This window comes from Lithobates pipiens, unplaced genomic scaffold (genome assembly GCF_037356315.1).
Source record: "Lithobates pipiens isolate NorthernLeopardFrog02 unplaced genomic scaffold, aLitPip1_a1.2 Scaffold_10, whole genome shotgun sequence".
In the NCBI taxonomy this organism is placed as follows: domain Eukaryota; kingdom Metazoa; phylum Chordata; class Amphibia; order Anura; family Ranidae; genus Lithobates; species Lithobates pipiens.
In genome coordinates, this window is record NW_027507686.1 from 70,412,933 (window position 1) to 70,436,942 (window position 24,010).

A 24,010-nucleotide genomic window follows, 5' to 3' on the forward strand; every position below is an offset into this window, starting at 1 on the left:
AATGTGCATGTAAATTGTCCTACAGTTAACCACTTGCCGACCAGCCACTGTCATCATACTGCGGCAGGTCGGCACAATCCCGCAAATCGCCAAAAGGGTAAGTTGGTACCTTTAAGGGCGATAGCAGGCACACCCACTGCATTGTGGGGGACGCGAAGCGGGCACAAGAGCCAGAACGGGGATGTGTGTATGTAAACACACAAATCCCTGTTCTAACAGGAGAGGAGAGACAGATCTGCTGTTCCTACTAATCCTCTGTCTCCTCCTCTAGTCAGTCCCCCCCACCCCACAGCTAGAAGAAGCACACGAGGGAACACATTTTAACCCTTGATCGCCCCTTAGGGTTAACTCCTACCCTACCAGTGACATTTACAAAGTAATCAGTGCATTTTTATAGCACTGATCACTATACAAATGTCAATGGTCTCCGAAAAGTGTCAAAAGTGTCTGATTTGTTCACCGCAATGTCACTGTCTTGCAAAAAAAAAAAAAAAAATTTAAATAAGAATGCCATAAATATATCCCCTATTTTGTATTCGCTATAACTTTTGCATAAACCAATCAATATACACTTATTGCAATTTTTTTTACCAAAAATATGTAAAAGAATAGATATCGGCCTAAACTGATGAAGAATGTCTTATTTAATTTTTTGGGGGTATTATAGCAAAAAGTATAAAATAGTTTTTTTTCAAAAGATTGATGCTATTTTTTTTTTGTTTATAGAGCAAAAAATAAATAAATAAAAACCCACACAGGTGATCAAATACCACCAAAAGAAAGCTCTATTTATGGGTAAAAAAAGGATGGAGATTGTTTGGGTGCAGCATTGCACAACGGCGCAATTGTCATTTAAAGCGATGCAGTGCTGTATCGCAAAAAATGGCCTGGTCATTAAGGGGGAAAATCTTCCGGGGCTATAGTTCTGATAAACTCTTGGAATATTAAGTTATTCCTAATGCTATACTAGAAACCATCTTAGATATATGGGTTCCTTAGAGTGAACCCTTTGGGCTTTATAGCCACAGCAAAATCTTTTATGGCTGTACGCACTGTCAGCTTTGCCGTCAAGTGCTCCAAGCGAAAGTCTGGAACAGTGGTCAGGTACTATGCAGTGTTGTGGAATTCTCAATTGCATTACGATTTATCAAACCAGTGGTGGAAGAAATGTAAAATATATTATACCACCATTATGATCTCTACTTGAAAATCTAGCTACCTGTCTTGTTGGGGTGATCCAGTGGCTAAAATGAAGCTTCTGCCACAGAACAATCATGTAGCAAATTAAGTCAGAACTCCTAATCAGCATAGAAGTCCTGGGTCACTGACAAGTTATTGAAGCCAGTGGATCAGCCTGAAAGCCTGGCAACTGGAATTTTGCAAAGAAGGGGCAGAAGCTGCAGGATACATATTTCTCTTTTTCTGGTAAAGCACACATTTCAGTATTAAAAATTTGGGGCTGCCATTTCTAACAGGCAACCCCTATTTTAGAAAGAAAAAAGGGCAGCAGGTGTAGCCTACATATTTCTCATCACGTTTCTGATAATGCGCACATTTTCAAATGAAAATATGGGCTGCCATTGGTAACTATGTTCTGTCATAAAAATGTACCTTGTGTAGAAGTTCTTTGTCATTGAGGTTATGGAGCCGCATAAACCTGTCTAGACCACAGGAAGCAACAACGGGCATAGACTTGTGGCACTGAATGGAGCGCACAGAACCAGCACTGCCCTTCAGGGAACATAAAAGCCGACCTAAGTAGAAAAATACAAAGTCATTCAGAAAAGGGACATTGCCAACAATGAATTCTAGCACAGAATTTTTTGATACAACTCTCCTGTATACACAGCATTAGCCAACATCACTGCAGTTAATCAGCAGAGAAATCTAGAGACAGAAGGGATGGAGCGGCAAAGAGCTTGCATTTTTGTTGTAGAAGGGGATAACTCTGAATACAATGCATCCAGAAAGTATTCACAGCGCTTCACTTTTTCCACATTTTGTTATGTTACTGCCATATTCCAAAATGGATTCAATTTAATATTTTCCCTCAAGATTCTACAAACAATACCCCATAAACGACAACGTGAAAAAAGTTTGTTTGACATCTTTGCAAATGTATTAAAAAATAAAAATAAAAAATAAAATGAATAAATATCACAAGTATTCACAGCCTTCGCTCAATACTTTGTTGAAGCACCTTAGGCACCAGTTACAGCCTCAAGTCTTTTTTGAGTGTGATGCTACAAGCTTGGGCAGACTCTTCCCTTTTTCGCAAGATCTCTCAAGCTCCATCAGGTTGGATGGGGTGCATTGGTGCACAGCCATTTTAACCAGTTGCCGACCGCCGCACGCCGATGTACGTCGGTACAATGGCACGGGCAGGCATAAGGACATACATGTACGTCCCTTGCCTCCCGCGGGTCGGGGGCCCGATCGGGCCCCCGCCCGGTGCCTGCGGCGGTCGGTATTCGTACGGGAGCGATCCCGGACGAGGGGACGGCCATTCATTCATGGCCAGCCCCTCGCGATCGCTCCCGACGAATAGAAATCCCCGGTGACATCACTTCCTCTCCTGTAATGTAAACACAGGAGAGGAAGTGATGTATTCTCTCCTCCGTGTCGGTATTTTTCGTTCCGACACGGAGGAGAGCGGATCAGTAAGTTGCACCAACACTCTACACACACAGTAGAACATGCCAGGCACACTCACACCCCCCCTTTACCCCCCGATCACCCCCCCAATTACCCCTGCCCCCCAGTCACAGTGACACCAATGTCATTTTTTTTTTTTTTTTTTTTTTGCATTGGTGTCATTTGTGACTGTAATAACTGTTAGGGCAGTTAGAGTTAGCCCCCTTTAGTTCTAATGTACCCCCCTAACCCCCCCAATAAAGGTTTAACCCCGTGATCACCCCCCGTCGCCAGTGTCACTAAGGCTGGGTTCACATTGCAGCGGTTTATGAGAACGAATGTGATTCGCACCGCACTGCAGTGCAAATCACATCCGATCTCTGTGCGATTCGAGTTCAGCCATTCGCCGCACCCGCCGCAAATTCGCACGGGACCCTTTTTTTGGCCCGCAGCAGAATCGGATCGCATGGGTGTTCACACCATGCGATCCGAGTTTGCAGATCGCACTGCGATATGCGAACTGATCTGGGGGTGTCAGTAACATTTCACTGACACTCCCAGCAGTTCGCATAGGGCAGTGTGAACTGCCGCCGGGAGGCATGCGATGCGGGAACCCGCCGCGGATTCGCGGCGTTTCCGCATCGCTCCAGTGTGAACCCAGCCTAATAAGCGATCATTTTTCTGATCGCCGTATTAGTGTCACAGGTGACGCTAGTTAGGCAGGTAGGTATTTAGGTTCGCCGCAGCTTTTTATAGCGCCAGGGACCCCCATATACTACCGCATAAAGCCCCCTGATTGCCCCCTAGTTAACCCTTTCACCAGTGATCACCATATAACTGTTACAGGTGACGCTGGTTGGTTAGTTATTTTTTTATAGTTTCAGGGCACCCGCCATTTATTACCTAATAAAGGTTTAACCCCCTGATCACCCGGCGGGTGTCATTTGTGACTAATAACTGTTAGGGCAGTTAGGGTTAGCCCCCTTTAGTTCTAAGGTACCCCCCTAACCCCCCCAATAAAGGTTTAACCCCGTGATCACCCCCCGTCGCCAGTGTCACTAAGGCTGGGTTCACATTGCAGCGGTTTATGAGAACGGATGTGATTCGCACCGCACTGCAGTGCAAATCACATCCGATCTCTGTGCGATTCGAGTTCAGCCATTCGCCGCACCCGCCGCACATTCGCACGGGACCCTTTTTTTGGCCCGCAGCAGAATCGGATCGCATGGGTGTTCACACCATGCGATCCGAGTTTGCAGATCGCACTGCGATATGCGAACTGATCTGGGGGTGTCATTAACATTTCACTGACACTCCCAGCAGTTCGCATAGGGCAGTGTGAACTGCCGCCGGGAGGCATGCGATGCGGGAACCCGCCGCGCATTTGTGGCGTTCCCGCATCGCTCCAGTGTGAACCCAGCCTAATAAGCGATCGTTTTTCTGATCGCTGTATTAGTGTCACAGGTGACGCTAGTTAGGCAGGTAGGTATTTAGGTTCGCTGCAGCTTTTTATAGCGCCAGGGACCCCCATATACTACCGCATAAAGACCCCTAATTGCCCCCTAGTTAACCCTTTCACCAGTGATCACCATATAACTGTTACAGGTGACGCTGGTTGGTTAGTTATTTTTTTATAGTTTCAGGGCACCCGCCATTTATTACCTAGTCTCACTAGTGTACCCCTAAATTTAGGGGTGTCTACTTTCCAAAATGGGGTCATTTGGGGGGGGTTTGTGCCATCTTGGCATTTTATGGCCTTCAAAACTGTAACGCCCTTAGAAAGCCTGAAGGCGGTGCTTGGTTTTCGGGGCCCCGTACGCGGCTAGGCTCCCAAAAAGTCCCACATATGTGGTATCCTCGTACTCAGGAGAAGCAGCAGAATTTATTTTGGGGTGTCATTTCACATATGCCCATGGCATGCATGAGCAATATATCATTTAGTGACAACTTTGTTAAAAAAAAAAAAAAAAAAAAAAAAAAAAGTTTGTAATTTTCCCGCAACTTGTGGCAAAATATAAAATATTCCATGAACTCAACATGCCTCTCAGCAAATAGCTTGGGGTGTCTACTTTCTAAAATGGGGTCATTTGTGGGGGTTTTGTGCCATCTTGGCATTTTATGGCCTTCAAAACTGTAATAGGTAGTGAGAAGTGAACTCAAAAATGTACGCCCTTAGAAAGCCTGAAGGCGGTGCTTGGTTTTCGGGGCCCCGTACGCGGCTAGGCTCCCAAAAAGTCCCACATATGTGGTATCCCCATACTCAGGAGAAGCAGCAGAATTTATTTTGGGGTGTCATTTCACATACGCCCATAGCATGTGTGAGCAATATATCATTTAGTGACAACTTTGTGTAAAAAAAAAAAAAAATTTTTTTTTTTGTCATTATTCAATCGCTTGAGGCAAAAAAATAAAATATTCAATGGGCTCAACATGCCTCTTATCAATTTCCTTAGGGGGTCTACTTTCCAAAATGGGGTCATTTGGGGGGGTTTTGTACTGCCCTGCCATTTTAGCACCTCAAGAAATGAGATAGGCAGTCGTAAACTAAAAGCTGCGTAAATTCCAGAAAACGTACCTTAGTTTGTAGATGTGACAACTTTTGCACAAACCAATAAATATACAATTATTGACTTTTTTTTTACCAAAGACATGTGGCTGAATACATTTTGGCCTAAATGTATGACTAAAATTGAGTTTATTGGATTTTTCTAATAACAAAAAGTAGAAAATATCATTTTTTTTCAAAATTTGCGGTCTTTTTACGTTTATATCGCAAAAAATAAAAATCGCAGAGGCAATCAAATACCATCAAAAGAAAGCTCTATTTGTGGGAAGAAAAGGACGCAAATTTTGTTTGGGTACAACATTGCATGACCGCGCAATTACCAGTTAAAGCAGCGCAGTGCCAAAGTGTAAAAAGACCTCTGGTCATTTACCAGCAAAATGGTCCGGTCTGAAAGTGGTTAAGATCTCTCCAGAGATGTTCAATTGGGTTCAAATCTGGTCTCTGGCTGGGCCACTCAAGGACATTCACAGAGTTGTCCCGTATCCACTCCCTGGCAGTGGAGGCTGGTGAATTTTTAGAATGGGAGGGCGCCAGACCCCGCCCCTCCTTTTTGACCCCCTCCCACTTGGTGAAAATGAGTGTGGCTCTAAGGTGGTGTGGTTAGCACCCAAAATGAACGAGGAATGGAGGGACAGCAGGCCCAGATCCTACACAATAGAAATGTGTGTATTCTAGAAAGTTTATCAATCAGCAGATAAAGATACTCCAAACACCTGGTGTTAGCACTTCAATCATCCCAGCACCATGTCACCTGTCCCATCAAATGCAGCCTCGCTGTCCCATCAAATGCAGCTTGCAGCCTGTGTCACATCAAACCCCCCCCTTCTCCACGGGAGCACAGCGGTACTTACCTTGCTGTGTTGTCCTCTCCTGCGGTGTCTCCTTCCACTGGCAGCAGTGTTGGAGGAGTCCACTCCTCATACTTATGGTTTTCTCTCTTGGGTGCAATGGGAGCGAAAAAACAGGAAGTGACATCTAACTCAGATGTCAATCAAACCGTCCGGCCATAGTAATAGATACTACAAGCACCGGGCGGAAGCTACTTTGTGCTTAGGAAAGAGAAAGCCTGCAAATGAAACGCTGCATCTGCAATCTAGGCAGTGGATGGGCCGCCACTGCTCCTTGGTTATCTTGGCTGTGTGCTTAGGGTCGTTGTTTGGAAGATGGACCTTCACCCCAGTCTGAGGTCCAGAGCACTCTGGAGCAGGTTTTCATCAAGGATAACTCTGTACATTGCTGCATTTATATTTCCCTTGAACCTGACTAGTCTCCCAGTTCCTGCCACTGAAAAACATCCCCACAGCATGATGCCACAACCATGCTTCACTGTAGGGATGGTATTGGTCAGGTGATAAGCGGTGCCTGGTTTCCTCCAGACATGATGCTTGCCATTCAAACCAAAGAGTTCAATCTTTGTTTCATCAGACCAGAATATTTTTGTTTCTCATGGTCTGAAAGTCTTTCAGGTGCCTTGTGGCAAACTCCAGGTGGGCTGTCATGTGCCTTTTACTGAGGAGTGGCTTCTGTCAGGCCACTCTCTAATACAGGCCTGATTGGTGGAGTGCTGCAAAGATTGTTGTTGTTCTGGAAGGTTCTCCTCTCCACAGAGAAACGCTGGAGCTCTGTCAGAGTGACCATCGGGTTCTTGGTCACCTCCCTGATTAAAGCCTTGTACACACGACTGTCATCACACAATTCCCGGACGAAAATCCAGACTTTTTGCCTAAAATCCGACTGTTAGTACACTCCATCAGACAGTTGTTGGCCAACTTTGCGTCAACAAATGTTGGATGGCAAGCTAGTAAATTTTCAGCGGATAACGGTCTGTTGTCAGGTTTTCCTATCGTGTGTATACAAGTCTGTAACACAAAAAGTTCAAAGTACAAACACGGATGCTCGGAATCAATGCTCACCAAACTCAACATTAGCAGAAGGTGCCCAAAGGGTGGCGCTGAAGAGCTGAAATTCCACGTAGTACTTACTAAGTTCGGGTTTGTTGGCCGACAATTGTGTACTGTTTGTATGCAAGACAAGTTCCTGGGTCATGTCCGGACAAAAGTATGGCACTTTGTCTGCGTAAAATCCGATCATGTGTACAAGGCTTTTGGCCCTTCTCCCCTGCTCGCAAAGTTTGGCCAGGTGGCCTGCTGCAGGAAGAGTCATGGGGGTTCCAAACTTCCATTTACAGATGGAGGTCACTGTGCTCATTGGGACCTTCAATGCTTCAGAAATGTTTCTGTTCCCTTCCCCAGATCTGCGCCTCGATACAATCCTGTATTTTTAATAAATTTGCAAAGATTTCAAACAAACTTCTTTCACGTGGTCATTATGGGGTATTGTTTGTAGAATTTGGGAGGGAAATAATGAATTTATGATTGACCAGATCTACCAAATGCAAGTTAAAAAGGTAAATAGTGGTGCTAAATTATGCAAAAATACATAGAGAAGTATTACACACCCAATGAGTAATGCTGTGTAAACATAAGAAAAATGATATGAGAATAGTCCATATAATAAGACAATAACAGCAAAGTGGTATCTTCGTGATGAGAAGTTCAGTTGATAGACTGATTTGACACCGCACCACGTGATCACTACCATGTCTCTACTACCCAGCATTAGTTGCCTCACACTCTCATGTTTGGCACGTAAAGCAGTAAACCCCTCAGGTTAAAGTATGTCTCATCACAAACGGTCCAAGTATCCAGAGACGCAGAGGAATCCGTAATATATGTAAGAAAATGAGACTCCAAATAGTGTAATAACGTCAAACATTGATATTATTAAAAATATACGGCCTAATGGTAATGCACTTACAAGAGGGCAAGTTAAAATCGCATTGGTATGGTTTGCAGATGCCTAGTCACAGTGGACATAGGTTAAACACCGAATCTCACTCGACCAGCGGGTCAAAACACATGGAAAGGAACTTCACTTCCAGTGATGCATAAACATCACTTCTGGCTGCTGGACAGCCGGGTTTCGTCATCCTGTGATTCACGATTTTAACTTGCCTTCTTGCAAGTGAATTAGCATTAGGCAGTGTATTTTAAGAAATTAAATGTTTTACTTTATTACACTATTTGGAGTCTCATCTACTTCCATATATTATGGATTCCTCAGGGTCTCTGGATACTTGGAACATTTGTGATGGGACATACTTGACCCTGAGGGGTTTACTGCTTTACATGCCAAACACAAGAGTGTGAGGCAACTAATGTTGGTGAGTTTACATCTAATTGGGGAGTGAAGACACGGTAGCGATCAAGTAGCGCGGTGTTGGATCACATCAGCTGAACTTCTCATCACCAAGATGCCCCTTTCCTGTTATGGTCTTCTTATATGGACTATTCTCATAATTTTTCTTCTCAAGTTTACACAGAATTACTCATTGGGTGTGTAATACTTATCTATGTATTGTTGTATCATTTAGCAACACTATTTACCTTTTGACTTACATTTGGTAGATCTGGTTTATCATACTTTTTTCTTTAAAGTGGCTGCTCTATTCTTATTTGCTCATTTGTTTTCGCTGTGTCGTAGTGTTAGGATCTCAGGTAGCGGCTCATTGTGAGAGCTGATTGTGTCTTAAAATTAAGAATTTAGTCCAGTTTGGCATAAGGCTTTAAAATAACAAAATGTGCAAAAAGTGAAGCGCTGTGAATACTTTCTGGAAGCACTGTATATGTTCACTGTACTTGTTCACTAGTCACCACTACAGACAGGAGACTTTGGAGATTTAATCATGCATAATTACTGGAATACTGTGGATAGTGTCTGTTATAAGCACACATTTATTTTAAAGGGTCTACAAGCCTCCCTTTAATGGCCATTAGCCAGGAAAATGAACCTGCCTAGATAGGCGAGTTTCCAGTTGAGCTTTTAGGGAACAGCAGAAGAAAGAAAACAGACAATATATTTGAAAATAAACCTTATTTAGTTTGATATAGAGCTTTGGTATTCTAAGAGTACACTTGTTCTTTAATCACTCAAGGACCGGGCCTTTTTTTTTTTTTTTTTTAGATGTGTTGTTTACAAGTTAAAAACGTTTTTTTTTTTTTGCTAGAAAATTACGTAGAACCCCCAAATGTATAATGACCATATTTGCACAGCGGTGTTACAAGCTCACTTTTGTTCAAAAAATTACACTTTTTTGAATTAAATAATAAGACAACAGTAAAGTTAGCCCAATTGTTTTTATATTGTCAAAGATAATGTTACGCCAAGTAAATTGATACCCAACATGTCACACTTTAAAATTGTGCCCCCTCTTGGAATAGTGACAAACTTTTACCCTTAAAAATCTCCATAGGTGACATTTAAAAATGTTTATAGGTTGCATGTTTTGCATTACAGAGGAGGTCTAGGGCTAGAATTATTGCTCTTACTCGAATGATTGCGGTGATACCTCATGACAGGACCTCTTAAATATAAGATCTGGGGTCAAAAAGAGCTCAGATCTCATATTTACACTAAAATGAAATAAAAAAAATAAAAAAAATTGTAATTTAAAAAATGAAGAAAAAAAAAAAAAAAAAAAAAAATGGAGACGGGTGAGGGTCACCTTCCCCTCACTCATCTCCATGCATAGCCACGGGGAGGGATCCGATTGCCTACATTGCTGCCGATGGCTCCGGTAAGCAACGGAGGGCACTGGATCGTGGCGGGAGCCGCGATAAAAGTGATCTCGTAGCAAATCCGCCGCAGAGACCACTTTTATCTTGTACCGGACCGCCGGCCAAACACAGGCCTACCGGGGATATGGCAGCTAGCTGCTGCCATAACAATGATAGCCGTCCTCGAAATAAGGACGTACATCGGCGTGCAGTGGTCCGGAAGTGGAGAAAGGAGAAGTACAGCCAAAGCTCGTTTAGCTGTACTTCTGTGAATCACAGCTCGGGAAAGACCACGATAATAGCAGAGAGCCGCTGATTGACAGTCACCAGCTCTTTGCCCAGGGAGCTCGGAGAACCGAGCACTCTGCGGTTTGATCTTTGGTTCTCAGTCTTAGAGTCAGTGGGAAACCATTGCTGCATCTACCTAGGCAAGTACGATTAAAAAAAACAACAAAACATAACATTCTCATACATTTAATTTAAAAATCCTTACCTTTCCTCAAGTCAATTACACCCATGTTACCATGAGAATTTCCAACCACTACAGACCTGTATGGGGAAGCAAAGAGTTCCAAGTTAAGCTATTTTAAACACGCAAATAAAAATTAAAGGTTCATGGAAGATCTTTTAATTCTTTTTAGATCAAAGGGACAAACGTCTGTCTGTAAATGAGTTCAGTTCAACCACTTAAAGACTAAACCCTTTGCTTACAAGTTAAAATCAGTATTTTTTGCTAGAAAATTATTTAGAACCAAATTATATATATTTTTTTTTACCAGAGATCCTAGAGAATGAAATGGCAGTCGTTGCAATATTTTATGTCACACTGCAATTGTGCAGCGGTCTATCAAACGCAATTTTTTGTGAAAAAATACACTTCGAAATTAAAAAAAACAGTAAAGTTCGGCCAATTTTTTTGTATAATGTGAAAGATGAGGTTACGCCGCAAGAATCGTGATCTTTATTCCAAGCAAAAAATTTGTAGCCAGAATTGTGCAGCTCTAAAGAAGCCAATGAGAAAAGCAATCTGACAGCAACTATCTAGAAGCATATTATAACAGTTCTGAGTGAGGTTAATTATCCACATGGAGTAGGTATTATCCCCATAATTCAAATTATAATATATATATATATATATATATATATATATATATATATATATATATATATATATATATATATATATATACATATATATATATACACACACACACACACACACATATATATATATCCACCCCACAAATTTCCGGCTGCTTTTGGCCTCTTTCACACCGACAATCGTTTTTGTTTTTTTAGGCGGACCTGAACAGACACTACATCAAGGGTCTCAAACTGGCGGCCCTTCAGCTGTTACAAAACTACAAGTCCCATCATGCCTCTGCCTGTGGGAGTCAAGCTTGTAATTGTTAGCCCTGCAATGCCTCATGGGACTTGTAGTTTTGCAACAGCTGGAGGGCCACCAGTTTGAGACCCCTGCACTACATAGACCTCTATGGAGCGTCAGATGTCAGCTGACATTTGACCCACTCCGATCGGAAAAAGTGTGACGGAGGAAAAACCTACTTTTCCGTCTGCGGATCGGATCGGGTGACGCTCTGACAGGTCCATCCCTGCTCATCGGGGGAATCGACAGAGCGATCCCCCGCTGAGCAAGCGTATGGTCACGGGGTGAATCATCACGGATCCGTCCCGTGTGAAAGGTCTTTATCTCCTATGTCAGAAAACTTGTCAGAAGTTATCATGCTGATAACAGAGGAACGGAGCAGCAGAAAGACACAGGACGTGGAGCTTTGGAGAGAGATAAGTAAACACTACAGATGTATGTGCCTAAGCCAGATTTCACAAATGGGGTTTATATATAATTAATTTTCTGGTGCGAGAAGTCAGTCTGTTCCTTAATTTTCTAAACTACAATAACAACAGTTCAACTTTACTGTTTTTTCTTCTTTCAGACTCAAAGTTCAGTGTCACAGAGAAATATGCTACAGTGCTGCAGGAAAACAAAGCTCATTGCAAAAAAAAAATAAAAATAAAAATAAAAGTACCTGCCATCTGGAGTAATGCTCAGTGCTGTCAGTGGATCCTCACCAAATAAAGCCTCCAGAACTGGCCGCCTTTGAGGAGTATTGGGATCATATACTCTAACCTGGTAGAGAGATTTCATCAGTAAAAGCACTGCTTAAAGTTGAACTTTATGCTAAACCAATTTTGTTAAAATACAAAAAACAATGGGGGTTATTTATGAAAGGCAAATCCACTTTGCACTACAAGTGCAAAGTGCAGTTTCTGTAAATCTGAGGGGTAGATCTGCTGATTTTATTGTCCAATCATGTGCAAGCTAAAATGCTGTTTATTATTTTCCTTCCCCCTCGCATCTACAGTGACTGCACTCCCAAGCGCACTTTGCACTTTTAGTGCAAAGTGGAGTTGCCCTTAGTAAATAACCCCCCATGTGTATTTTTTACTTGAATCAAGAGTGTCCTTTATGCATTTTTCTTCCAGATCTTGTTCTGGGATGCCATTCCCTAACCCATGTGATGTCTCAAGCACCTGGGGTGGACAGGAGGGGAGAGCCAGCAGGGAACAGATTAGACATTTAGAATGTTGTTTCCCTGTGTCACTCTGCATGCAGGGCAGAAGCATTTCATGATAGATGAGGATGGCTCTCCTGGGGATGTAATCTATTGGTCACCTGCTTGCAATCAATGGGAAGATTGCAGCGGAACTCCTGGTGACTTATTAGGGGTCCAGAGAAGCAGGGTGCTGTGTAATGTAAAAGGGGTCCAGAGATGCAGGGTGCTGTGTAATGTAAAAGGGGTCCAGAGATGCAGGGTGCTGTGTAATGTAAAGGGGTGCACAGGTGCCATTGTGGAGAGGGGATACACAGTAGTGACAAAGATGTTGAAGGATGCAGAGGTATGCAGGGGGCACAGTGGGGTGTTTTTACATTTTAACGTCATGGGGGGGGGAAGAGATGTGCGACAGATATAGGATCGCCCCAGGTGCAAATGCTCTAGGTATGCCCCTGTGCATTGGTTATAAAGCCTGTATGTCTAATTATTGAAGCATTATTTCGAGTCCCATACAGTTTATCCTTTTGGGGTAGTGTGAAGCTGAATACAGGCTGCCTATATAAGTGAATGGAAAAGCATTGGCTGTACGAACCTAGTTAAAGCCATTTTAGAAGACAGATAAATAGCTCTTCTAAAATAAAGGACCCTATGCAGTCATCGCAAACCACAATTAAATATTTTAAATTATGGTCACGAAATAAAATCTGAGAGATTTATCACTTACTTGATGATAGCTTGTACAGGTGACGATTTTGTCTGTCTCTGGGATGAAATCCAAGTCACGAATCCACACAGGTACACGGAGATCGAGCCAATCGTTCCTCACCTAAGTGAAACAAAATATAGCAACATTTGAATGTTTGCAATAGAAATTTCTGAGATCATAATACTGCTTTTTAATTAACCACTTGCCGCCCGCCCTATAGGCAATGCACGGTGGCAAAGTGGTTGCTTAAGCCTGATCGGACGTCATATGACGTGATCAGGATTATGAGCTGTTGCGCGCATCGCGGCGATCGTTTTTGCGGGGTGTCAGTCTGACACCCGGCAACTACGATCTCGGTAAAGAGTCTCCGACTGAGACTCTTTACCACGTGATCAGCCGTGTCCAATCACGGCTGATCACAGTGTAAATAGGAAGAGCCGGTGATCGGCTTTTCCTCACTCGCGTCTGTCAGACGCGAGGAGAGCCGATCGGCTGCTCCTCTGACAGGGGGGGGGGTCTGTGCTGATCGATTATCAGCACAGCCCCCCCGAGGATGCCCACACTGGACCACCAGGGATGCCACCAGACCACCAGGAATGCCCAGCAAAAGTAATCCTCCCTAGACCACCAGGGATGCCAGTCAGTGCCACAATGGATGCCAATCAGTGCCCACAATGGGCATCACTGATTGGCATGCATTATTGTTTGGCACTGATTGGCATCCATTAGTGCAGTATAACAATACAATGCCGCCTATCAGTGCCACCCATCCGTGCCCATCTGTGCCGCCCATCCGTGCCACCCATCAGTGCCCATCCGTGCCGCCCATCAGTGAAGGAGAAAACTTACTTATTTACAAAGTTTTGAAACTGAAACAAAAAAAAAAAACATTTTTTTTTCAAAATTTTCGGTATTTTTTTATTTGTAGCGCAAAAAATAAAAACCGTAGAGGTGATCAAATACCACCAAAAGAAAGCTCTATTTGTGGAAAAAATGATAAAAATGTCATTTGGGTACAGTGTAGCACGACCGCGCAATTGTCAAAGTGCCACAGCGCTGAAAGCTCAAAATTGGTCTGGGCAGGAAGGTGTTTAAGTGCCCGATATTGAAGTGGTTAAAGTCATGATTTAACAAACCAGCTTACTCAGTATTAGCTCATGGGCTAGTGTTTAAGAATGAAAATAGTATCTATTCTAGAAAGCATACATTCTACTTAGAAACGTATGCAAAAAACAAAAAAGGTTGATGAATGTCATACCTATGATATGTATATAAAAAAAGCTAAATGTGGATCTTCTTTTCAATTGATTGTATACTTAAATTTTTCTTCCCCCAATTTATTGTGTGAACATTTGAAAATCCTTTATTAAATAAGCCTCAATGTATTAGTTTGCAAAGCAGAAAAAAAAAGCGGCATCTTATATGGGTTATATGATTTCAGACCAAACCAGGGAAGTGCTTTCTTGTTGCAGTACACATATCCAATACAAAATTGAAAATTGAAAGGCCCGTGTCAATGGACAAAACCTAATTGAAGCAGTTCACATGCACCTGGTAATGATGCTATGGACACAAGCCCAAATCCGATCAATACAAGCCCTAAATATGGCTACATGATGTCCATACAAAGCCATTTAAGACATCTGTTCTAATCCAAAAGCAGGCTGGCATCCTTTAACTATCTCTGTAATTTGTATTTAGTGCAACCCAAGGGCAAGGTAAGTGAGACACACAGTCAACATTCTGCATAACAATATTTTCATAGCTGTTCTCATACATTGGCTAACTTACATTTTTGGCTTTGAAGATAGGCTCCTCTGCTCTTTGCAAATCCCAAATTTTTAGGTCATTCTCTTTTCCTCCAGTCCCAACTTTGTTACGATGAGCATCACACTGCCGCATCTTTGCAACTCCAGGACCAACCTGCACCTCAAGCTGAAACAAAGATATTTACTCTTTAAATACCAGTCATGAAGAACAATGCACCTACAACCAATAAAGGTCAAATTTAGAAAATCTCTGCTGCAGAAGGCGTGTTGGGTCAGCACCATGGCCAGGTGATATAGTGCAACAATGGGGAAAAATACGAGACAAGTGTCTGCATTCTGATCTTATTATTGTGGGTTGCAGGAAAGAAAATTGCTTGATTCCCCCATCAACACAGTCATCGACACAGTCAGCTTGATTTCCCAATCAACTGTGCCATTGTGCTCTCCCAGGTTGGGGCTGGCGTCCCCACTGGGAGAACACAGTGATTACTGCTAGCGGCAAGAATAGCAGTTACCAATAATCGCATGTAAATTCCAAACAGGCTGATTGATCAACTTGGGAATATTCATCCTGCCCATACATGGTTCGAATCTCGGCCGGTCCCTGCTGACCACCTATGGCCATCTTAGCCAACACTGAAGAGTAAAAACCTGTAAAATGCCTTTTAGATGTATGCAACATCTGCATCTGTTAAACAGTTGAAGTGTGACTACCAAACAAATAGTGTTGTTGGAAATAACGAAGAATGACATAAAAAGCACAATTTAATGCAATTAAGTATTCTTTACAAAATCACTACATCTATTTGTGTGAACTTTTCTGCACATCATCTCCCTGAATAAGAATGGTAGAAAGAGGGGCAACAGTGTGAGTGAAGTAAGCTCTAGTAGCATGCATAGTGCTACCAGTGGAAAGTTTCTGCCATAATGGGGAACAGTAATGACCTCATCAGTGTGCTGATGCTCCTTCATAGCCTTTATTGCAGGCTGGTTACAGATTATCTAGCCATTTGTTTAAATGCAGTAATGAAATGCAATTTGGAAACAAGGATATGCGATTCCTGTATCACACAAATAGCTAAAATATATTTAAACAGATATTTTGACAGGTATGTCAGTTTACATACAATATAAAATATTTACCAATTGCCTAAAGTTTAAATTACAACATAAAAAATTCAAACAGAGTAGAAATATTAAAAATGAATGCCAGGCAATGATAAGAGACATTAATATATCACCAAATGTGTTTTTTTTTCTTCATGAGTTTTTTTTTACTTAGTGCCAGCCTTTTGCAGTCCCTGTACAGCAGAGCTCAGACCAGTAAAGGGAAAATCAGCACCAGTCAGCTGTGCTGTAGTGCTCATGTGCTAACAGAGCATGCCGACAGCAGAGTAACAGGCAGATGAGCTCTTCATTCTCTCACTTTCCCTTGTCACTGACCAGTGAAAAGTTGGGGGAGGGACAAGAGCTTCAAGAGAAACATTTGATCTTCCACAGTGACAGACAAGGTTGTACTGTGTGGCATATTTGGGAAAGTCTCAGGGCCAGATGTACACAAAAAATCAAATCCTTTGGCATGTCAAAGTGATACTAAACACACACTGTTTAATTTTACATCCTCTGCTACTGGTCAAATTTTGGGGAAAAAGACAACCCACAGCCTTTGGAATTGAGTAAAAGTAAATAATAAAACAGAGTTTAATTTGTCATATAAATATATATTTGAAATCAAATATTTGTTATTTTTTGGCAATAACATGGTGTGGGCAGATTTCCCCACCAGCCTGTGCCTTAGATTAAAAGAGGGAGGGGAAGCCTCTATCAACCTATATGTAATATTCCACCGCCATTGTGCTTAGCTGGTTAGTGGGCATGGAGGTGGAGAGAGGGAGGGAGCGGGCTGTCATTTACCACTGTGTAAACGCTCATGTGTGTGACGCTACACATACACATGGGCTGCTCAAATGTGATAGTGAGGAAATGCTGAGAATGAAACGCACTGAAAACAGAGCATGTGGAGAGCTGCCAACACTACTCTGCGAAATCCCTAGCTAAATTGGGTACATGGAAAGAGGAAGATAAGAGAACAGCAGGGTCAACCAATTTCTTTGCAGAATTCAGAAAATGAATCTCATAGCGACTATGAACAGCATGTAATCATTTAGCGATAGTTTTTTTTTTTTTTTTTTATGATGTGTTTCATCTGTGTATTTAGCCATTTGCCTGGTGCTCAGTTTTAAACTTTCTCAACAGCAAACAGCAAGTCCCACTCACATTTTCAGATGATCCTTCTCTCCATACTTTCAAAAGTCCAGACTCTACACAAGTAATGATGCCACTGTAATGAAAAAGATATTAAAAAAAGGTAAATAGTGTCTTACTTCGCAAAACGGGTCTTTAAAATGTGATGAATAAGAAACATCATTCCTTAAAGCGTAAGTGCACTTTAAGATAAAGTGCATTTTTTGCCCCTTTTCTGTCAACTTAACCTACCTTCCCGCTCCACAGATGCATGTTTACCTCGATACGACAGTCACAGCCTCAGGCGTTTGTTAACACCTAGCAAAGCAAGTCTCCCTGTCCCGGGTGCAGCTGCGCATTACAGTCCCACTTCTATGAGCCTGTGTCCCAAGGCCAGAGAGACAAGCAGAGATGGCCTCACAGAAGTTTATAAGGCTATAATACACAATGTGGTCAGGAGAGAGACAGTGGCGGCGCTGGATGTAATCACTGGAGGTCTCAGTTTTTGGATCAAGTTATATGCATCTGTGGAGTGGGAAAGTGGGTTGCCTTTACATAACAGCAAACAAATACTCTTGCGCATAAGTGTGATGTCCTGGTGGTCTATTACTTAAGGGATGATTTCTTTAGCCTTGCTGCCCTCCAGGATAGGGGATATCCTAATAGTCACATAAAAGCAGGGTGCATAAAAATCAATAATTGAAAAAATAAATAAATATCAAATTCTAATTACATTTTAATAAAAATTATTTTTGAGTAAAAATCTATCTAAAGATAGTTTTCTATTTAATACATTAATTAATTTATTAAGCATGAAATGGAGCTTAGTTATGTAGTACAAGGCTGTATATAGTGCAATATTAAAAATGTTGGTAAACTCATTCAATGAATCCAAGCTGTGCAAGCGAAAAAAATTAAAATAAGGATCCTGCTCCTTTAAAAGAAAGTTAGATGACACAGTGCTTGCCCTGTGTCATTTGGCCCCTGTAACACCTAAAAAACCTGGCTGATCCTGCCATTTTCTGCCCATTCCTCTGTAAACTGACCACGGTGTATCATGTCTGCTCTCCTGTGTCCTCCTCCCCTCCTGCTACATTCATAACACTAACCTGTATACACCATCAGCATTGTCTCTTATTGCAGTGTCCCCCTCTGTGAATGATTTATAAATATAAATGCTGCAAATACCTCATGTAAGAGCTGAGATTGCAATCACATGACCAGCCAGCTCTCTCCTCCAGACTGACATCAGCAGAAGAATCTCTGCTCCGCCCAATGCATTTCTCAGGAGGAAAGGAGAAAACTGGCCAGTCATGTGATCCCAATCTCGGCAGTGAATTAGGTATTTGCAGCATTTATTTTTTTATAAATCTCTCACACACACACACAGTATATCACATCCCCTTTGATCTCCATCTTCCCAATTATGAAAGAATTCAAAGAAACTTGGTTACCTAATTTTATTACTGCCTAAGAGACCTAAAATTACCACTGCTGCTACTACACAAGGAAAACCTACAATTTTTTAAAAACATAATAGACTTTCGAAACATTATTAAAATTGATAAAAGTGGACATTTTACCAAAGCTCTCATACACCTTCCAAACAATTCCCAATGACCCCAATCACCGCCTCCACACAAGGCCTTCATCAAAAACTGAATAAAGTGCTACGAGGCTCCATATGGCAACAGACACCTCCCAGGAAACACTGTCCCTACTGGGAAATAAGTTATAAAGTCGTATTACCCGAGGCACATTACAGAAAAAGTTTTAGCTTAGACACTTTAAAACAGACCTTCACAACGTATTCTCTGATATTTGTTTGTGGTAAATAAGCGATTATGTTTTTCAGGGTAGCAAGTACATTTATTGGTGGTGCTTGCTGCCACTTCCTCTTACCTCACCTTGTCAAAGATGAAGTAGCCCTTGGCATCCACAGCCTTCTGGCATATCACATCATATATGCCCACGGATGCTTCAGGACAGACTTCCCTGAGGGCTCAACCTCACCCAGGCGCTGTAGTATTTCAGCAGGGGGGCCAGCTGTGAGTGAACAGGAAGTGCCGGCTGGTACCTGAATGTAAGGTGGTGGCACTGAAAAACAGAAATCCTGGCTAGAGTTGGGTGCAAGGGAGGCCGCGCTAAACGTCATGGCTGCAGTTCTTTTATTTTTATAAAAGCCAGATGAAGGTCCTCTGAGTTCATGTTAGCATTATATTTTGTTAAAGCATAACTGAAACCTATGCAAGTATTACTGTAATGCCATAAGGCTGCATATACAGTAATATGCAATTCTTTTAGGTTTATATTAGTTGCCAAGCACTGCAGCAAGAATTAAAATATGTACTGGCAGCACATTAGAGATTAGGGTTTCCCCTGATGAAGTCACGTGTCATGATGTAATGCATAGGGAGTGGCCGGAGATCTATGAACCGGAAGTGACGCAAGAGGCGTCTGCAATGACGTGTGTTTACATTTCTGCAGTTTTTAATCTGTTTCTTTGCAAGTGCCCACTTAACCATTAAATAAATTAGTTCATTTATACATCTTTGCACTATGGGTGTTTCTTTTTTATTCCTTGTGAATGAGCACGTTGAGATCCCGGAAGCCATCACTGACAGTTGGAGCATATCATATGAAAAGGCACTCGTGGATGTCCTCCAGCTATACGCATTGTTAAGGCTGTATATACTTCTTACTGAGGCGAGTCCAGTGAGCACTGAATGGCTTTCACAAAAGAGGTCTTATTGAACATTCCGTTTAAGATCATCATTCATTTATCTAATATAAATATAGCAGACTATTTTTCAAAAAATTAAAACTTATAATATATATATATAATTTGCATCTTCACACCGCATCATTAACATTGCTGTGTAATCCTATAGTATGTAATTATCTGGGACTTTTCACTTTGCCTGCAATATTAAATAGTGTTTACATATTTTTGCACTTTAAATCAGCAACTGTATGATATAGTTTTGCTTATTTTGCACACATGCATTTGTGTATTTTGAACAATAGATCCATTTTACATAGGAGACACCTATTCATCAATTTAGGTAGTGTAGATTATTTATTTATCCTATATTGAGAAAGTTGCGCTGATCACTTTTATATATTATTCACCTATTCGTGCACTGTGAACACTTTAGGTCTAGCTGCAATTTTCATTTAGCTATTAGATTTATTCATTGATAGCACAAGGGATTATTCCTTTTAATTCACATTAGAGATTCAGACTGCTGCTCTTCCACACAAGCAGCGGCCCAGGTCTCCAGTGTTTCACCACGCCCGCCCCGGTTATTCTTTCACAAGGGAAAACAGAGAGAGAGTGAATCTTGCCAGTAGGGAGCTGGAAAAAAATAAATAAAATCAAACCACAATGTCCAGTGGGGGATCAGGCATCTGACACTCCTGGAAGTGTGTCAGATGCTAGAGAATCTCAAGAAGACAGCCGAGGCCAGTGGCACAAGTGAAGGAATAAGTATTAACAATTTACTATACAGGATAACCTCAATTTTAATCACTTCCCATTACTGCAAAGCCCCTTACTCCTTAAAAGGGAATTTAAACCGCTGCTTTTTTTTTCTGACCTGCAAAGTAAAGACATAATGTGATGGATACTAGCACATTATGTGAAACCTACTTTCAAAACGTAGCCCTCGTCGTCACTGCTGGAGGCTGCATCCACTCTCACTCATCTTCCTTCTGAGCCTGCGAACTCCAGCTGTGTGACTGGCCGGAGCCACGCATGCGTGCAGGAGTCACCAGTCAGGGCACAGGGCCCTAACGGAATGGCATGGGTGGCCGTTCCTTTAGAGCGCATGCGCCAATGACATAACTGGCTGCATATACAGTAAATATCTCCTAAACGGTGCACAATTAGGAGATATTTACAGTTCCTATAGGTAAGCCTTATTTGAAGCACAATCAATAGGAATTTACAACCACTTTAAAGCAGCCTGTCAAGATAGAGGTTATCATAGCTAAAGCTCCCCTACAGGAGGCTGAGGGATTTTCATACTGCTGTTATATAAACACGCATACACTTGCTCCTTCAGATATAAATATAACTATAGTAGTTCCTCTATCATACTGAAGACTTACTTGTCTAGGATACCAAGTCCTCTGAATACTCCCTCTCCTCCTCTACATTCATGAAATTCTGTAAATTTAGATTTTTCACAGTTGAACACTTTCACTATTCCATCCTGGCTGCCCACTAAAACCTAAGAGAAAGAAATGGAAAAAAAAGAAAAGAAAAAAAAAAAACACAACACATTAGGAAATGTAATGTGTATCACTTTTAGGACTCGTTCATGCCGTGTCCAGTATCCTGCATATTTTTGCACTGGATGAATGCAGGTCACTAGAGGGGCACATAGAAAAAATAATGGGTTTCCACGTGACAAAACAAAATAATGCATATTGCTCAGAAAAATGCATGCAAATGTGCATTAATGCACATGCATTTTCTGTGTTTTTTTTTTTTTATGTGCAGTATGGTATGAAAGGATCCTTAGGCTTAGTTTTATTTTCAAGAGCATAAAGGGGTTAGTAAATACTTAAATTTTTTTCCCCCTGCAAAGTAAAAGCATAATGAGCTAGTATGTATTGCATACTAGCACATTATGTGACACTTACCTGCAAATGAAGCCTGCGCCACCCCCAAATTCATCTTTGCCCGTCTGCCTTCTGGGGCTGCAGACTCCGGCTCTGTGACGGGCTGGAGTCCCATGCGTGTGGGAACCACCAGTCACGGCTCTTGATATGGAAAAAAACAGCATGGGCGGCCACTTCTTTTTGGTGCAGTGCACAGCAACTATGTCCTAAACATGTTTAGGAGACATTTATTCTACCTATAGGTAAGCCTTATTAAAGGCTTATCTAGAGGCACAACTTACCAATGGAGGTTTACAACCTCTTTAAGAGCCATATAATAAATAAAAAGGAGGATACAACTGGTTGTTATGAGTGTGGTGGGGAATGGGCTGGTGATTTTGTAAGAATTTGCTTTAGCTAATGGGCAGAACAGGTACTCCTCTCACCTCTGATTCCTGTGGATCTCCAAAGCACATGACATTCACCTCCTGTCCCTTGTCCAGAGAGGAAACTTCTGTGTAGTTGGTCGCTTGTTTCTTCACCAAATCAATGCCTGCAATGTCAATATACTTTAAGGTAATAGATATAGGCAACGTATAAAAAGTTCACCACTGGGAGTTTTATTTTTTTGATAAATAATAAAAGACTGAAAATGAAAAAAAAAAATACATTTTATTAGTTTCAGTTTGAAAATTTTGTAAACAAGTGATCTTTCATTTTCACCAATATGTGCTGAGGCAGCACTGATCAGGGCAGTACAATGGCTAAGTGGTTAGCACTTCTGCCTAGCAGCATTAGAGTCATCTGTTCGAATACCTGCCTGAAGTTTGCATGTCCTCCCTGTGCGGGTTTCCTCCCACACTTCAAAGACACATCCATAGGCTTCTATCTAAATTAGCCCTAGGTTGTAAGAATGTGAATAATGGACCTTAGATTGCAAGCTCCTTGAGGGTGGGGACTGATGTAAATGTATAAATGTAAAGCGCTGCATAAATTGATGGTGCTATATAAGTACCTGTAATAAAATAAATCTAGAGTTAAAGTGAAAAAAAAACCCATAAGTGGTCACTAGAACAGTAATAGCGAGACACCTTACAATGGAGTCTCTTCTTTTGGTGACAACCAGGGATTTCCCTCACTTCCTGTTGTTGCTATGAGGCAGGAAGTAAAGGAAAATCTACCCCACTGGGACACAGACATAAAAAAAAAAAATAATAATAATAATAATGTCAGGGTATACAAGCCTCTATCCAACATTAAAAAAATGTTTTGGCTTTAGTTCTACTTTAAAATGTTCATCTTTTTCAATAAAATTAGATGGTGAACACTTACACCATGCTGAGCCGTCAGTGATTTGAAATTCCTGCTCTTCTCTGTGCAGTGCTTTCTAGACAGACTCACTGTGCAGATGCTGACCAATCAGAATTGCTTTGATCTGGAAGCACTGCAAAGAGAATAGGGAGAACAGCTGGCATTTCCGAACTCTAGACTGCACAGGCACCGACAGCTCTGTTTTGTCAGATTTTATAACGAAAGTGATGTTCCATCGCAACCATCATGCTACACCCTGTACTGGTTCCACAGTAACGATACAGTGTGAAGGCAGAAAGCGGACATTGTGTTACACCCTACAGAGTCTTGATTTTCACACTTATTTAACAGTAAACAAATCCGTCTGACAATTTGGATGTTGAACTTTAAAAGCAGCGACAAGCCTGCTGATCTCACAGGTTTGCTAATCTGACAAAACGCCGCTGCTTTGAAAATTAAACATAAAAATGGTCAGTTGGATTTCAAAATACTGAATTTCACTGTATAAGCTCCGTTTACTGTTAAAAATAACAGTAAAATGCGGGTGTAACAAGATGCCTGCTTAATGCACTGTGTCCTTACTGTGAACAAGTGCAGGGGTGTAGCAAGATGGCGGCGACGGAATGTCTCTTCCATTAGAAAATCTGACGGGACGCAGAATCTGATGAAACAAGCTCAGCGCCTACTGAGGTAAGTAAAGTGGGGATTAAAGGGGGGAGGGGTGATGGTTTACAATGTCAGTTTGTTCTTTCATATTTTCCTGAAAAGGTGAACGTGTACTTTACCATTCCCACCCCTTTGGCTGAGTAACCAATATAGTGCTTACAATAGAAATCAGTGGGAAGCAGCAACTTTGTTACACAACTGATACCCCTGATAGTATTATATTCATCTTTCCAACAGTATACAAAGTATCAGATTGATGGAGACTAGACACATGTGTTCTGCTGATACAGGTCTATAAAGAAACAAACGCACAG

The 24,010-nt window shown here is 41.7% G+C and overlaps 1 protein-coding gene across 2 annotated transcripts in view; it reads right to left on the reverse strand.

Annotated features, from left to right (window-relative positions):
- Positions 1-24,010, reverse strand: part of WDR74 (WD repeat domain 74) — a 32,282-nt gene that overhangs the window by 7,917 nt on the left and 355 nt on the right. The window contains exons 1-9 of one of the 2 annotated variants that reach the window (XM_077455836.1): positions 23,052-23,152; positions 22,166-22,272; positions 21,225-21,346; positions 17,145-17,208; positions 14,890-15,033; positions 13,117-13,218; positions 11,865-11,965; positions 10,310-10,365; positions 1,612-1,754 (exon numbers count right to left, since the gene is read on the reverse strand). In XM_077455836.1, coding sequence (XP_077311962.1) covers positions 1,612-1,754; positions 10,310-10,365; positions 11,865-11,965; positions 13,117-13,218; positions 14,890-15,033; positions 17,145-17,208; positions 21,225-21,346; positions 22,166-22,195 — 762 coding nt within the window. In that variant the 5' untranslated portion in view covers positions 22,196-22,272; positions 23,052-23,152. Of the gene's footprint in view, positions 1-1,611; positions 1,755-10,309; positions 10,366-11,864; positions 11,966-13,116; positions 13,219-14,889; positions 15,034-17,144; positions 17,209-21,224; positions 21,347-22,165; positions 22,273-23,051; positions 23,153-24,010 lie in introns of those variants that run through there. The other variant, XM_077455835.1, reaches the window with a different exon arrangement.